The 17,703-nt window shown below is 41.0% G+C and overlaps 1 protein-coding gene across 5 annotated transcripts in view; it reads right to left on the bottom strand.

Moving 5' to 3' along the window:
• The window catches only part of ILRUN (inflammation and lipid regulator with UBA-like and NBR1-like domains), a 122,277-nt gene extending 107,980 nt beyond the window's left edge, over window positions 1-14,297 (bottom strand). For 3 of the 5 annotated variants that reach the window (XM_067753268.1, XM_067753265.1, XM_067753269.1), the window contains exon 1: window positions 13,937-14,296. In XM_067753268.1, the coding sequence (XP_067609369.1) occupies window positions 13,937-14,094 (158 nt within the window). In that variant the 5' untranslated portion in view covers window positions 14,095-14,296. Of the gene's footprint in view, window positions 1-13,936 lie in introns of all 5 variants that reach the window. The other 2 variants (XM_067753266.1, XM_067753264.1) reach the window with 2 other exon arrangements.
• Between the last annotated feature and the right edge of the window lie 3,406 nt (window positions 14,298-17,703).

Raw genomic sequence — 17,703 nt, 5'->3', positions numbered from 1 at the left:
TTAAAACTATCTAAGAAACTGAGCAAACCAAAAAATCAAGACAATGATTCCCCCTAGGACAGCAAAAGATTGTGCAGAAAAGGAAAATGAATCCCAGTACACTAATGGCTCAAGTGTCAATAAGGATTTAAATAGTTAAAACAACATAAACACTGAAAACTGATTTAACCAAATCACAAATAATTAAAATGGGAGCATTAGAGAGAGGGTGAGTGTAACTGAAAATTACCATGTGCTGGGTACAGCTCTAAATCTTTACACATATTAATTTATCCAATTCTCAGGTAAAAACTGATATTGTCTTTATATATAAGGAACCAAGACACAGAGAGAGTAAAATAACTTGCCAAAGGTCACACAGATAGTAAATAGCAGAAGCTTTGAACTTTGCTCTTTACCACCACATTGCCTCTCACAGAATAACATCCTCATCTCCCTGTGGGAAGTCAACAGATAATGGTCAAAACAGAAAAAAAAAAAAAAAAAAATCAATGGAGGTAAAAACCCAAAAAATCAGCTGAAAGAATTTAAAAAGACTGCCTTTGGAAATGAGTAAGACAAAAGGACTCTAGAATCCCTGGTTCCTTTTAACAAGCCTGTAGAACTACCTTACCCTTTAAACTATGTGCCTTTACAATGCAGATAAAATGAAAATTGTAAGAAGAAAATGGGGCTTCCCTGCTGGCGCAGTGGTTGAGAGTCCACCTGCCGATGCAGGGGACACGGGTTCGTGCCCCGGTCTGGGAAGATCCCACATGCCGCGGAGCGGCTGGGCCCGTGAGCCGTGGCCACTGGGCCTGCGCGTCCGGGGCCTGTGCTCCGCAGCGGGAGAGGCCACAGCAGTGAGAGGCCCACGTACCGAAAAAATAAAATAAAATAAAATAAGTAAATAAATAAATAAAATAAAATGTACTTCCCTTTAAAAATATTTTTTAAGTGAACATTAAAATTCTTATTCAACCTTAGAAAACCAGACATACACACCAGTACAAGAGGAAGAATCTCAAAACCAAGCCCAAATATATACATAAGCATTTGATATATGATAAAGACAGCATTTCAAATCATTGGGGGGAAATGCGAATTTCACAATAAATGGGAAAACTGACTAATCGTCTGAAAAACATGTTAGATATAAACCCCAGCACACTGCCAAATAAGTTTCATCTGTATAAAAAATTTATATGTAAATTATGCAATCATAAAGAAAACAAAGGTGAATAATTATATAACGATTAGGTGGGGGAAGGATTTCTAAGCATGAAACCAAAGGCAGAAATCAAAAAGGAAAAGACTGCTGGATTCAACTTCACAAAAAAACTGCTACACAGTTAAAACAAAAATCATAAACCATGTTAAAAGACAAAGTGGAGGAAAGGTTAAGTATTTAATAAGCTATTTTCCTTAATATGCAAAGAGGTCACACAAATCAATGAAAAAAGAACAATCCAATAGAGGTAGAGAGAAAAACACACAAAAAAGTCACAGAAAAATATAAATGGCCTCAACAAAGATGGGGGGGGAAGGGGGATACAAATGGCCAATAAGGATAAGGAAAGATGTCCTACCTCACTCATAATTAAAGCAATACAAATTAAAATGAATATATATTTAACCTATCAGACCAGCAACAATGTAAAGACCATTCTTCCATGGCTAAGAGGGTGGCAAAACAAGCACTCTTGTATACTGACAGTAAAAATGAAAACTGGTACAATACATTTGAAGTGAATTTGATACTACCTGTCAAAATTTATACTGGCCATACACCTAGCCCCAGCAATCCCACTTCTAGGACTGTATCCACAAGTTTGTATAAAGATACCTATACCAGAGCAGCTTTATGAAAGCAAATACCTAGAAACTGTCCATCAGTAAGGAAGTGGTTAAACAAAATGTGGTCAGCCACAATGGAATACCATGCATCCATTAAAAAAAAAAGAAAAATAATGTCCACATTGTAAAGTTAAACAAGCTAACCTAAGAACAGTATGTATAGTGTGATTCCATTTGTGTGTGTGTTTTAAAATAAGGGGATAAGACCTCTATACGTGAGATGGTGCACCTCCATATCCTGCTCTCCCAGTTAAAAAAATCTTGACAACTGAGGTGGATGATTGACCTGAAATGGCTTGGCCTAAAGTCCATACTCAACAACATATAAAAGTTTGTTTTAAAGCATTGAGGAGGGGAACATTTCTATAACCAGGTAAAGGAATATTGTGAAGCCTTTAAAATAAAAGCGCAGAATCATATTTATTAAGAATGGAGAAATGGGGACTTCCCTGGTTGTCCAGCGGTAAAGAATCTGCCTTACAATGCAGGGGACGCGGGTTCAATCCCTGGTCAGGGAACTATGATCCCACATGCTGCAGGACAACTAAGCCCGCATGTCACAACTACTGAACTCATGTGCCTCAACTAGAGAGCCTGCGTGCCACAAACTACAGAGCCCACACGCTCTGGAACCCGCGCACCACAACTATAGAGCCCACGCGCCCTGGAGCCTGCGAGCCACAAACAGAGAGAGAAAACATGCCGCCACAACTAGAGAGAAGCCTGTGCGCCGCTACGAAAGATCCCGCATGCCTCAACGAAGATCCCACGTGCCACAACTAAGACCCGACACAGCCAAAAATAAGTTAAGTAAGTAAGTAAATAAATAAATAAATAAATCTTTTTTAAAAATGAATGGAGAAATGGTCATATTTTTAAGTGAAAACAGACTACAAATAGTGTGTATATTGGTTGAAGGGTATCCCCCTGAATTCATGTCCTCCCAGAGCCTCAGAACCATGATCTTATTTGGAAACAGAGTCTGTGCAGACATAATCAGTTAAGATGTGGTCATACTAGATTAGGTTGGGTCCTAAATCCAACTGGCTGGTTTCCTTCTAAGGAGACACATACCCCCACCCTCCCACCCCCTACCCCCCCTCAACACACACACACACACACACACACACACACACACACACACACACACACACACACACGGAAGAAGGTCATGTGACTTCTGAGACAAACTGGAGTGATGCATCTACAAGCCAAGGAACACCAAGAAACGCCAGGAGCTATCAGAAGCTAAGAAGAGGTAAGGAAGAATTCTTCCCTAAGAATCTTCAGAGGGAGCATAGATAGCCCTGCCCATGCCCTGAATTCAGACTTCCAACCTCCAGAACTGTAAGAGAATAAATTTGTTTTAAGCCACCCAGCTTGTGGTAATTTGTCACGGCAGTCCTAGAAACCCATACAGCGTGTAAAACACAACAATCAGGAGCACAGACTCTGGTCCCAGGTTGCTTATACTTGAATCCTATTTCTACCATGTATTACCCACATAACTTTAGGTAAGTTATTTAACCTCACTGAGTCTCTAATCCTTTTCTGTAAAATGAAGATAACAGTATTTATTTCCCAGAATTATTATGAACATTAAATTATATATTAAACTTAATCACTTAAAACAATACCCAGAATATAGTAAATACTCCACTTTTGTAAAGCAAACACAGGTACACACACACACAATAGTATTAAAAGGATATAGATCAAAAGGTTAAAATTGCTTATTTCTGGGTCCCACGAGTATGGCTTATTTTTTTCTTTTTGGTATTTTCTAGCTTATATGCAGTAAGATCTATGTCATAATACAATTTTTACTATTTTTTAATTTTCAAATATTTTAAAGGCAGTAGTTCCCAGTTACAGGTGTATGCAAACCCCATCCCTCGGCTAATGATTTCCACTACTCAAAGCCTGTTATCAAAGTATTTTTTTAATTAAAAAGCAAAATTTACTTTAGAAGATAAATGCTGACCACAAAGCATTTTAGAAGCACATCGTGTATCATTCAATCAATCATTAGTAAGCTGTTGCTACATAATAGGCTATGAATCACTGACCTCAAGCACAATAATTCAAGTTCAAACTCCTGGAAACACTGTACAGACCTGAGGCTCAAACGTTTTAAGAAAACGTAACCATTCATTTTTAAAAGTGAGTCTTTTCAAACCCAGTACATAGTAAATTCAATGAGGCTGAGTTCCATATTTGGAATAAACTGCTACCCCTCCCAAGACATACATTAACTTTGGCAAATCATTAGAAAATCACTTACAAAATCAATTACCCTTCCACAGAGTGAAAAATATATTAGCATTATCTGTACAAGATGGTTTAATAATGAGTTAAAGTGAGTTTCAGTTTTGTGTTTTGGGTCCCTAAAAAGTCCAAATTATGAAATGTGTTCTCTGACAGTACCTCATAAGTAAATTCAGATAAGCTCACTGCTAGGTAGTTTACTTAACACATTTTGCTCTTAACACAGCAAAACAAAGGTTTAAGAAGTATATGTAATCACTAGATGAGAGTCTGTTTATACAGTGAAGAAAACCCACTGCACGGGTTTTTCGTTGCTTTTCGTTGGTATTTATTATGTGTTTTTTTATTGAATTACAGTTGATTTACAATATATTAGTTTCACCACTGCATTGTTAATTTAAAAAGTATATCTATTTGATCATCCTATCCAAGTACCTCGACAGCTAATTCACTGCCCACTGAAGCAAAGAAGGTGCAAGAGATATGGTACCCACTAGTCTGGATAGGAAGAATAATTATTCAAATAGCAATACCACTGCTATTAAAAGTTTTTATATATATTTAATTTTTTATATACGCATATACATATACACACATGCAAAAAAATTACCTGTGTATATGTACAAAAGTCTATAGACATGAACATTTTCTAAAAGGTACAGAAGAAATAGTAGTGGCTATTTCTAGAAAGGAGAGGGGATTTTTGCTTTTCACTATTCATCCACAGGTTGCAAATTCGCGGCCCAAGGACCACATCCCACCTACAGATGTAGTTTATTTGGCCCACACAATGTTTTAAAAGTATTTAAAATAGTTGCCAATGTTTGAAGATCAGGAAATTTCCCATAAAAATCTGAATTTCTGGCTTCTCTTGAAAAAATGGAAAAATCTAAGAACGCTGGGCCCCCATTCCAGCGTGGCAATATTTGACTTAAGGCAAGTATCAGACATCCTCTTTATAAAAGGCAAGTGCTTTCTAGCTCACACATACTTCAACTGTTCATGTCCCCCACCTGACATCTATAAGCATTTTAGTTTGCAACTCCTGCTTAGACCCTTCTAAACTATTTGAACTTACTATGTGCTTATGCTGCTTTTTTACAGTTTTTCCTCAATAAAAAATACTGGCAAAGATCCAGGAGAACTTCAGCGATTTTACAGAATATTTTTCTCCATTCATATCTAAATAACTGTTACCTAACTTTGACTAATACATTCTCTCATAAACCGATTACAAAAGATATTTAGTATAAGGAGACATGCCTGGAAAGGTAGGTATATAACAAGGTGGGGCCAACCTGCAGAGGGCTCAGATTGCTTCCAGAAACAATATTCTTGTTGTTACTTAAATTTTAATTTGGTTTCATGTCATGTATGTCCAAATTAAACCTACAAACAAAAGAGCCTGAAAAGAAGCTTAGTTTATAGAACTTGTTTCTTTTAACAGCACTAGACTTCAAGACTTCCATAAAAACAAAATCTTTATTCCCACCTACCTTCAGGTACTACTTCAACAAATATTTGTTGAGCACCTACTACATACAAAGAGTTGCATCAGATGCTTAGGAAGAAACAAAGGCCGTTAGGGGACATTTTCCTCTCCAGGCTGTGTATCGTATATGATAACTGTTATTAAAAAGGCAAGAGTGCAGTTCAGAGAAGACAGCACTACCGAGAATTCGTGTCCTAATTTCAAAAAAAAAACAATAGGATTTCACGAGGTATAAAGAAAGGAAATAACAGTATTCTAGGTAGAAGAAAAAAGTTAAAAATTGGGAAAGCAGGGCTTCCCTGGTGGCGCAGTGGTTGAGTCCGCCTGCCGATGCGGGGGACACAGCTTCGTGCCCGGTCCGGGAAGATCCAACATGCCGCGGAGCGGCTGGGCCCGTGAGCCATGGCCGCTGAGCCTGCGCGTCCAGAGCCTGTGCTCCGCAACGCGAGAGGCCACAACAGTGAGAGGCCTGCATACCGGGGGGGGGGGGGGGGGGGGGGATTGGGAAAGCAAAAGTATGTGTGGGAAATGAGCAGCGGCCAGCTTGAATGGGGCAGAGAAGAGCAGGATATCCATCACAAAAGATATGCTGGATCAATCTATGGAAGGTCCTGAATGTCAAGCTAAAGCTCTCTGCTCTTTACCTGGTCGGCAACAAGGCACAAAGGTTCCTGAGAAAAGAAGGGCCCTGATCAAAGCTGTGATTCAGAAAGACTGACCTGGTAGGGGTATGTCCACAAAATGGACTGGAAGGAGGAGAACCTGGTGCAGAAAACCAATTTGGAGACTATTCCTATGTTACCCTGTTAAAGTGGTAACATAATCTATATAAGCTAAGGTGATGGCAAGGAGAATGGAAAAAAGAGACAGTTGGGAGGTGCACTGCAGAGTGGAAATGAGCTGGGTTTGGCAAATGATCTGGGGTATCCAGGAAAGAGAGGGCACTGGAAATAACACAGTTCAAGCCTTATGTCTGGAAGACCACTGTAGCTATTAATGAAACAGGAAAAAGTCATAAAGAAAAGCTGAAGGATTGGGGGCAGGGAGGATTGACCTTTTGAACATACATTTAGTTTTTGGTGCCAATAGAACATGCATAAGTTTTTTCCCCCATCAGAAAACCTTGCACACTTTTCTGGCCCAATTTTCAGTGGTGGCCAAAGCAAGTACAGTACATATTTAATACAAGTAAAGGATATATTTAATGGAGAGTCAATGAGAAGCCAATTCCAGAGCATATAATATGATCAAAATTAAACTCTACAGAATGAAGATGGACTCCCACCTCAACCATATGCAAAAATTAACTCAAAATGGATCAGTGAACTAAATATAAGAGATGAAACCATAAAACTCTTAGAAGAAAACATAGAGGTAAATCTTCATGATCTTGGATTGGCATAAATTATTAGCTAAAACACCAAAAGCACAAGCAACAAAAAATTAAATAAATTGGACCTCACCAAAATTAAAAACAATTATGCATCATAGGACATTAACAAGAAAATTTTAGAAACAATCCATAGGGGACTTCCCTGGTGGCACAGTGGTTAAGAATCCGCCTGCCAATGCAGAGGACATGGGTTCGAGCCCTGGTCCAGGAAGATCCCACATGCCACAGAGCAACTAAGCCCGTGAGCCACAACTCCCGAAGCCCGAGCGCCTAGAGCCCGTGCTCTGCAACACATGAAGACACCGCAATGAGAAGCCCACGCACCGCAACGAAGAGTAGCCCCTGCTCATCACAACTAGAGAAAGCCCATGCACAGCAATGAAGACCCAACGCAACCAAAAATAAATAAATAAATAGATTTTTTTTAATTATGAAAAAAAACAATCCACAGAATTGGAGAAAATATTTGCAAATCAAATATCTGATAAGGGTCTAGTATCCAAAATATATAAAGAACCCTTATAACTGAACAACAAAAAGACAAACAGTCCAGTTAAAAAACCAGCAAAGGACTTTCATAGACATTTCTCCAAAAAAGATATACAAATGGCCAACAAGCATATGAAAAGACATTCATCACGATTAGTAACCAGAGAAATGCAAATCAATCTCACAATGAGGTACCACTGCAGACTCACTATAATTTAAAAAAGGAAAATAAGTGTTGTCAAGTTTGTAGGAAAATTGGTACAGACCCTCAGACATTGCTAGGGGAATGTAAATGATTCAGCCACTGTGGAAAATAGTTTGGTGGCTCCTCAAAAAGTTAAATATAGAATTACCATATGACCCAGCAATTCAACTGCTACATATATATCCAAAGAAATGAAAACAGGTACTCAAACAAGTATACCTAAACGCATGTTCACAGCAGCGCGATTCACAATAGCCAAAAGGTAGAGATGGCTCAAATGTCCACCAATGGATGAATGGACAAACTGTGGTATACACATACACTGGAATATTAAACAGCCATTAAGAGGAATGAAGTACTGATACATACTATACACAACAAGACGAAGCTTGAAAGAAGCCACACACAAAAGGAAAAATATTTATGATTCCATTTATATACATCCATAGAGAAAGAATTCATATTGGTGGTTGCCAGGGGCTGGGGGGAGAAGGGAATGGGGAGCAACTTCTTGATGGGTGTCGGGTTTCCTTTTGCAGTGAAGAAAATGTTTTAGCTAGACAGAGGTATGGTTGCACAACATTGTGAACACACTAAATACCACTGAATTGTCAACTTTACTGTGGTTCAATTTTATGTCAATTTCACCCCAATTTTTAAAAAACCAACAATATTCCAAAGCAAAAATAAAAATAAGCTTCATCTCTCGTCACTTCTGATCCCATTAACCACATTCTTGCCAAGCCAATCTTCCAGACAGCTCTGCTCCAATTAATTGCTCCTTCCTGGTTTCACTCAGGAAATATCCTCCACCTAACATTACACAACTTTTCCATCAATTCAAATCCCAACCATTTCAAACCTTCTAAGAAAGCAACCTACCCACAGCAAGCACCCAATATTTGTGAATCACTGGTTCTGTTTGATTCAGTCCATTCTTACCTGTTCTGAAATTTTACTCAGTTAATTCAGCATTAACATATGAATGCTGCTTCCTTACTATCCCCAAACTTTTTCTCTCATAGTTTCAGGCATGTTCTTTTCCTGTTAGAGAGCAAATTATGATAGAGGCTGTCTTCTGCTGTTGTATTACACTATCTGCCAGGGGTCTATCCAAAGTACGTTTCTTTAAATACTGTCTGGTTGAGGGAATTCCCCGGTGGTCCAGTGGTTAGGACTCAGTGCTTTCAAGGCCGGGGCCCAGATTCAATCCCCGGTGGGGAACTAAATAAGATCCCGTAAGCCTTGTGACCAATAAATAAATAAATAAATAAATACTGTTTGGTTGAGTTTTTGCTGTTATGTGCTAGACAAATTGGGGTGGGGGAGTCGGAAGACAAGAGATGGTAAAGAAACACCTCCACCCACCCTGGCGATAATGGAGATTAGTTCTGACTTGATATAAAATGAATCTTGATGCTCTATTTGTAAACTATTTTATATTATACCCAGAGTCCCCACCTGTGTGTGCCACTCAAAAAAGGCCAAAAAAAGTGGGAAAGAAGAAGGTCCAAACCAAGAACTCCCAACCTTCTTAAAAATGCAATAGCGTGCACAACACGCAACCCTTCCTACTCTCTTCCTAAAGCTGCTGCTTGGCACACATTTTTAAAGGAGACCATTATTGATATCATGTTTTATCTGTCATAAAGAGACTTTTCCTAGATGCATACATATAAACCAGAGAGTGGATCAGAAACTCATTTAGCATGCAGGTGACTGAGAAATGGAAGATCAGGCAGGGGAGGCACTGTGAGATCAGATAGGATGTACAACGGATTTTCTCATCGAGATTCTGATTTCACTTCATTGCATAGTGGTTATACCTTCATTTTATCCAGAAGGGCGCTTCTGACAATACTGAGAAAGTCAATAGGACATTATTTTACAAAAATGTTTTTCCTGAGTTATTTTTCTAGAAAACATCTGTTGTATCCATGATGGGCGTGTGTAGTGTTCCAAAAAATACACGCTGCTTCCTGAAGATACCTGAAGGCAACCTAGGATGTTGCAAAACTTTTGCAGTTTTGCACCAAAACTGCAAAGCACTAGCTTAATGAATAGGAGGGACAGAAACAACCAACATTGTCTATATGCTGGTCAAAAATAATTTACTTATCCCTATAATGAGAAATAACTCCTTCGTTAACATTCTCTAAAAAATCTACAAGTGTTATTTGTTTCTTGTCACAAACACTAAAGAATAACTCACTTTGAAAACATAACAGAGACAAATGACTTTGAGGGCCACAACTGAATTTAAAATCTCACGTAACACTGAGAATTGACTAAAAATGGTAAATTTTACTTTATGTATATTTCACCACTATTAAGCTCTCCTCTCAATCCTGTTGGTTTCCACTTAAAAATATATATAAATCTATCAGACTACATTAAAGAGTGAGAAACCATTAAACTGAATGTGTTAAAATGACACATGGTTGAAAATTTCTAGTGATTTGTATTAATAGAAGCTTTCTGACCTCTTAAGGAACGTGTTTATTAGATATTCTTCATCTCCAAGGAGGACACAAGCAAATGAAAAAAGCTTAATTACAGTAAGAAAGATTCAGTTTTGACATAATTCTAACTAGAAAGGTAATTAAACACTACCATAAGGTATCATGCAAATCTCTGCCCTCAGGGATGCAAGAAAAGCTATCTTGGAAGGGTTATATGCAATTTTGCAGGAAAAACTAGAATGAACTAGAGAATCTTAAGCCAGCTTCCAGTTTTAGAATTCCAAGTTCTATACTCACAGCCCAAAAGTGTCTTTGCAAGACATTCCACCTATAGAAAGTTATTCTAATCTACAAGTCATTTCAGTTTAGCTTCAGATATTGGGTTCCTTCACCACATCATTTATGCGCTTTATGTACTTACTTAGGAACTAAAAATTAACTACTTTTGTTAAGAGTCAGTTCCACCAATCTCCAGCAGCACAGCTGCCAGCTCAGGTATAAATAGTACAAAACTGAAATAATACTGGGTTCTAAATTAAATAGAAATATCTATAGAATGCATATCCAACCTAAGACTAAAAAAAAAAAAAAAAATCTATGTTTACACTGTAGGTAACTTATAAGGCCAAAACTCTCAATTTAGCCAATTTTCAACAGCTTCTTAAAAAGTTGTTTGTTACCAACAACAAAAATAAATTCTTACTTTTGAAAACAAACCTTTCCAAGTAGGGTTTCATTTTAGAAGACTCGTGGCCTTCATTTTAAAATAATCATTTTTATTTTACCACAATATTTTTTAACAATCACTAGACAACTGAATGGTGGTTATTTATTACAACCCAAAGCAGGCACTTATAAAGTCACAGGAGGGTTAATCATCTCAAATTCAACAGGTTAACCACAGCAATTTGAGAGAAATTTTGGCAACCTGTACCGGGACTATCTCGACAGTTTCCGAAGTCAGACATTAAATGACACTTAAAAACAATACATTTCAAAAAAAACAAACAAAACAATACATTTCTATGTAAAATAGATAGCTAGTGGGAAGCAGCCGCAGAGCACAGGGAGATCAGCTCAGTGCTTTGTGACAACCTAGAGGGGTGGGATAGTGAGGGTGGGAGGGAGACCCAAGAGGGAGGAGATGTGGCGATATATGTATATGTACAGCTGATTCACCTTGTTATAAAGTAGAAACTAACACACCACTGTAAAGCAATTATACTCCAATAAACATGTTAAAAAAATACATTTCTAGACTTTAGATATTTATTTAACACACAAATATTTTGACCAGGTATGCATTCATGTATGTATTTTAACTAGATTTTATTAATTATGATGAGTATTTGTTTAAAACAAAGATAAATTTAGCCAGGTCAACATAGGAATCAAAACGCAATACTGGATTATGAAACTAACTGCTTTCGTTAGAAAGAAAAGCATAACAAGCCTTACTTCCTTCAGTTCACAAATTTTTCATTTTATAATCAAAGAAAAGAAAGAACATGACTTCTACAGTCAAAAAATAAGGTAACGTACTTAAAGCTGAGTTATCACTTAATTGCCTGGATTCCTAAGAAGCTACTGACTTCTGTTTTAACCAGAATACACTTTTTAATGGCTCACTCCTTTGTTCAGGAATGCTGATATCACCTTGTTTTATACAGAGATAACATCTCATCAGAACACATGCTACTCAGTGTCATTGAGCTTAATAATTTTTACATAAAATTCAAATAAAATTTTTATAATGCGACCATAATTTTTATTTTTCTCATCCACACTGGGCCTCACCTTTCACATCACTTAAAAACAAACAATCTTAGATGTTAAACACACACACACCTCAAGCATATAAAATTCATTACATTGTTTCTGTAGCCATTAATAATTGTACTAATAAATACTGACTCTAAAAAACTAAAAACTTATTAGGGCAGGATTTAAATGATACAACTCACAAGAGGGTGGGGAGAAATAATGATCCTCCCCTACCAAACTGGCAGCAACAATATGCCAAGTCTCTTATGCTGAACTAGTGTAAACAAGGAAGAAAAGGAGCTGGGGGTAGGAAGCAGGCAGGCAAGGGTACAATGCTCCTCAAGATATAGCTTTACTTCTAAATCTCACCAGTGTAATACCTCTTCTTGGTGTTTTCAATAACCCCTGTCACTCTCTATTAAACACATAGGCTGCTGTTCAGAAAACTACTGCAGGCTGTAGTCCCTGTCTGAGATCATCCCAGACATAAAAGATACAACTGGGGGTCACAAATGCTTCTTTAATTATAAAGACTATCTCCTGCATTCAAAGAGTTTTCTAAACATCTAAAAACTCAATCCCACTCTTACTATAACAATCAACTTTAAAGATAAACAACAGGACCTACCAATGATGCTGCACAGAAAAAAATTCACACGTCACCACAGCTATAAGGCTCCCATTAATAAGATGGGCATCATTCAGGACAGGGCTCGATGAGTAACGGGATCAAGACTAGGCTTACAGCCTCTTTTTCTGGCATTGCTTGAGGCATCCAGTGGACAGGGAATAAAGGGGAGGCTGGTTGTATAAGTGATGCCAAGAGAAACAAGATTCCACATGCCCAACACAGAGAGAAAAGGGCAATCATCTCATGGCTTTAAGACCAAAGAAAGATGAGTTGTTTCACCTGAAATCCTTTCAAAGGAAGTCTAATGGTCTCCACTTAATCACTCACCCTGAGTGAACTCAACAACCCCTCAGAGAACAAAGGGAAGCCTTGCTTATCAAAAATAGCAAGTGCTCCACCCAAAGCCAAGAAATACTCCTTTAGTCTAAGTTGTCATGGTCTTCTGTCCCAATTCAGTCTTCTACAAGGAAACTCCAAGCCAAAAGTACTTGGTTCCCAGCCTAAGTCAAGTTCTCCATTTTCGCAAACATCTACCAACCAGCTTTCTCTCAGGTAAGCCCCTCTGGATAAGCCCCTCTCCATTCCCGCATTCTGGAGCCCAGGGCTCCAATCCCCTCAGAAAGTTCCCTCCCCCAAGATAATCTCCCTCCTTCGCTTTTCCTAAGGTTTTTCCCACACCGTGCCCCAGGTCTAGCACTCCCGGTCCTCCATTAGTGGATCCCACTAGTAGATCCCACCGCTCCCTGGCACAGCTCTTGGGAAAGTCATCTTTCTTACCGTACTCACTTGTCCTCCCCCATAAAGTTTTTCCCTTTTCTTTATCTGTTTTCGAATGGACACGCACACACACACACACAATCTGTTCTTCTCGGCTCTTAACTCCCAAGTCTCACCCGCGCGCCAGGTTCTTGCATAGTACCTAATTCTCTCCCTCAGTTTCCCCTCATCCCTGTCATCCTCAGCCCCTAACGCCATACCCCAAGCTTTTGCCCACTCCCCAAATTCAGATTTTCTGTGCTTTTTACTCTTAGCCAACACCACAGCGCTCTTCCTCACAGGTCGACCCCGTGCCTCGATCCTCGAGTCTTTCCCCCTCTTCCCGCGTTCCTCGGCCGCTAATACTCCGCAGAACCTCAGGAGTAACCCCCGCCCATCTCCCTTCCGCCTCTCCTGCCCTCCACGGACCCCAACTCTCCTCATACATCTCCCTCCAGCCCTGCTCGGCCCCCAAATTTCTTCCAGGCCCCTAGGGTTCCCCACACTCCCTCCCCGCCCCGGAAAGGGGGTACCCCTCAGTGCCCGACCGTCCCGCCCGGCCGCCGAGCTTGGGCGTCCCTTCCCTTCCCCTCGGGGCCCCGAGGCCGCTGCCAGGGCTGGCGCGGCGGGGCCGGCTCACCAGTTGGTCATGTCCAGGAAGAAGGCGCAGCCGGCCGGGTTGAGCTGGAAGCCGAGCAACCGCTGGAACTCGGAGATGAGCACGTCCTTGTCGGTGGTGCCCAGGCAGCTGAACTTCTGCATCAGCTCGGGGTCCAGGTCCACGTCCATGCCCTCCATGGCTGGGGCCGGACACTCGCTTCCCCGCCTCCTCACAACAGAGCTGCCGCCGCGCCGCCGGGCCCGGGGACCGGGAGGGGGCCCGCTGCTAGCTGGCGCCGCGACCCCGCTCCTCTGAGGTAGGCCCCGGGCCTCTCACCGCCTCATAGGGGTAAACTCACTCAGCCACTCACTCACTCTCGCGCTCCCCCCCCTCCCACCCCCCCCAGTGCCGCCGCCTCCGCCGCCGCCGCCGCCGCCTCTCGCTTCTATGCCGCCTCCGCCTCCTCCCGCGCCGCGCCCACTGCGCAAGCGTCGCCCGCCTAGCCCCGCCCCTTCCTCTCCCGGAGTCCCGCCCCTCCGTGGCGACAGAACCCCGTGACGTCCCCCGCGTGACCTCACCGCGGTGGAGCGAGGGGGCGGGCAGTGGGAAGGAGGAAGGGGACGGCCGGGCGGCGCGGGGAGGTGACTCCTGGCCTGACCTTTTCCTCGCCCCGCCCCCACGCTGAGAGGGAGGAGTTAAAGCCCGGGGTTGGCGGGGAAAACCGCCGGGATCTTCTTGTACGACAACGGCAGCGTTTGGGAGGTGAGGAAACTGAAGTCGGGGAAGAACAGAGGCCAGGGCAAGGTCAGGTACCAGATGGCATACAAGACCCAGTCCTCTCAGCCAGGGCTTTGCCCCTCGCTCTGGAAGGACTTGTTTGCATAAGTTTCTAGAGCTGCTTTCCCAGAGGGTTAATGCCCTAAAATCCTAGGCTCGTGGCCACCCTCGGTGATGATTACTCCAGTTTACCCGTGCTGTTTCTGTTATGCAACGGTAGTCTCCAGTTTCCGGAAAGTGAGGGAGGCCTCGATACAAACGTCAATCACAGGTCCAGACGAACACCGCATATAATCTTACACCCACTCCGTCAAGACCAACCCTCTCAAAATAAAGGTTAAGTCCCGAGAATTTGACATTGCCTGTTAAGTTTTTAAAGTGTTACGGTACATATAGTACACCTAACTGGTCAAGGCCCCTTTTCAAGATCAAAGAATGAGAAAGGACGCATAGGGACCATATTGTCTACCTTCATTCCTTCTTTCACCACGATTTGCCTAACACATCCACACGGGGAAAAGGCGAATAAGAAACGGTTTCCTGCCTTTAAGTGGCTCTTTGTCTGTCTTACAAATAAGGAAAGTGAGATCCAGAAAGTTTGTATGCCTTGTCCAAAAATACAGAGCAGCAAAACTAGAACCCATCTTTCATTCCTAATGGAGTATGTTTTCCATAACAATTTCAACAAGCAGACAACTAGAATAAGTGACCAGTAGTATCCGGGATGCCATGAGATTTTGGAAAGGGAAAACATTCTACCTCCTTCTGTCCCACTACCAAATAAGACTAAAACAATGGCTTTAAAAGCCTAGGTTCTGGGGTCACACATATTGGAGATTCAAATTCTCATTCTGCCAGTTATTGGTAATCATAGTGCTTGCCCAGATAGGATTGTTGTGAGGATTAAATGAGGTAACAATATATAAGCTCAGTACCCTGCCTGCTCCATAAGAAGCACTTAAGAAATGTTGACTAGTATTCTGGCCATAAACTTGAGATGACGGTGGTGGGGTTAGACAGTGATACAAGTAGGCGGGGATTACTTCTTCACCTGGTCCCTCTTCTACTTCACTTCCCTTACTCGTCCTCCGTTAAAATATGAAATATGTGCCCTTTCTCTTTTCTTAATAAGGGACCAACCTTCCTCTCTCTAATAATTTTTTTCCTCCAACAGGAGTATTTTATGGGAAACAGACACCTTTAACAGCATACTTACAAACTCGTATTAGACACTAGTTATAAACATTTTATAAGAAACTGTTCTTGGTTCTCTAAGTTCTCTGTGGAAGCTTAGATCATTGCCAGGGCCTAATTTTTGGATGGCCATAATGTTGGAATATTTCACTACTATTAAGGAAAATTTAGTCTCCCTCAGGTGAGCACATACTGTCCCAATCTTTTGGATGATGGAATGGGAACACAGAAAGATTATAAAAATCCCAACATTAGAGCTGAAAGGAACTGAGACTGTCTAATCTAACCTCCTCGTTTTACAGATGAAGGAATTGAAACCAAGAGAGGAGAATTGATTAACCCAAAATCACACAGCTAGTAATGACAGAAACTCCCAGTCTAGTGCTCTATCCACTATATCCTGCTACAATTCCCTTTATACTTTGAGTTCAATGTGGCCTTACATACAAAATAATTTGAAATGCAGATCCAAGACCTGATTTGATGTTAGACTATACACTCTCTGGAAGTGTTTTAACTTGCAACATTCATGGATTAAACTTGTGTTGACCAAGGGTCTAAAAGAAAAAAATGTTATTGGAATCTGTTGATTCTATTAGAATGCTGACCCAAAGGAAATTAAAAGCTCTTGGCCAACCCCATGCAGTACTAGGGCCTTAGCTCTCACCTAAACAGCCCGCATAATACAAAAAGATTCTTGCAAATAAGAGACCCAAATGGCTCAGAATGTCAGTTCATGATGGGGGTTATCTCAAAGGAGGATAACTACTCCTCAAATGAATTCTGAAACTTTCTGGGGACATTTTTGATTCTCATGAGATTGGGGGTGGTATTAATTCCTGGCCATTAATTCCCTGAGGACCAGAAATGCTAATCATCTACAATTCTTGGGACAGTCATGCCCAATAAAAAACTGTCCCATCCCTTGGGACTTCCCTGGAGGTCCAGTGGTTAGGACTTTGCGCTTCCATTGCAGGGGGGCATGGGTTCGATCTCTGGTGGGGGAACTAGGATCCTGCAAGTTGCACAGTGCAGCCAAAAAAAAAAAAAAAAAAACTGCCCCATCCCTAACCACTGTGTACACTGACCAAGGTGGCTGGCACATTAGATATGAAGAACCAGCCCACCCCCACTCCCCCATGGAAAAATTCTTTTGTGGGGTAGGATATGAAATGGAGGAAACAGAGGTGTTACCCAGTCAGGAGAGTCTCAGAAATGTGAATCTCCACTTGAGTCTGAAGGGTTATATAACAACACCTGTGGTCCTGCCCTGATGGCTCTGCAGCTTTGTTTTGTTTTGTTGGGAAGAGGGCCTGGAGAAGGACTGGTTGAGAGGCAAAAGGACAAGTTGCTGAGCACCACCCTAAGGAAGGAAAGCTGACAAGCACTATTCCAAAAGGGCTTCTAGGCACCATCTCATGTCAGGCAATATGCTCGAATATGCCACTGCCTGGAATATGCCAAAGACCTGCCACTTTCTTTCCAAATTTCTTGAGCTGGTGATCTTATGTAAAAAATTTGGACTAATCCCAGATCCCCAGACCAGGTCAATTTCAGGGTTTCTTAAGGAAGTTAAGGCATTCTGTCATTCAGAAGTTGAAAGTCTAGGAGAAAAGTGATTCATTTCACCAGAGCAGCCTAGATTGCCTCCATATCTCCAAGTCCTTAAGATTCAGACTTGCCAAGGCCAGCTAGTACGAAGATTATGCCACAGCACAACTGATTCAGAGAATAAACAGAGTCCAAATTGATGTTAGGATACATTATATGATAATAGCAACTTGTAGTAGAAAACTTTTGGGTATTCGTCCAAACTATGATGACCTCCTTTCTCT

The sequence above is a fragment of the Pseudorca crassidens genome, chromosome 10 (genome assembly GCF_039906515.1).
Source record: "Pseudorca crassidens isolate mPseCra1 chromosome 10, mPseCra1.hap1, whole genome shotgun sequence".
In the NCBI taxonomy this organism is placed as follows: Eukaryota; Metazoa; Chordata; class Mammalia; order Artiodactyla; family Delphinidae; genus Pseudorca; species Pseudorca crassidens.
Note: the sequence above shows the minus strand (reverse complement) of the source record. Positions and strands in the feature narration are given on the sequence as shown.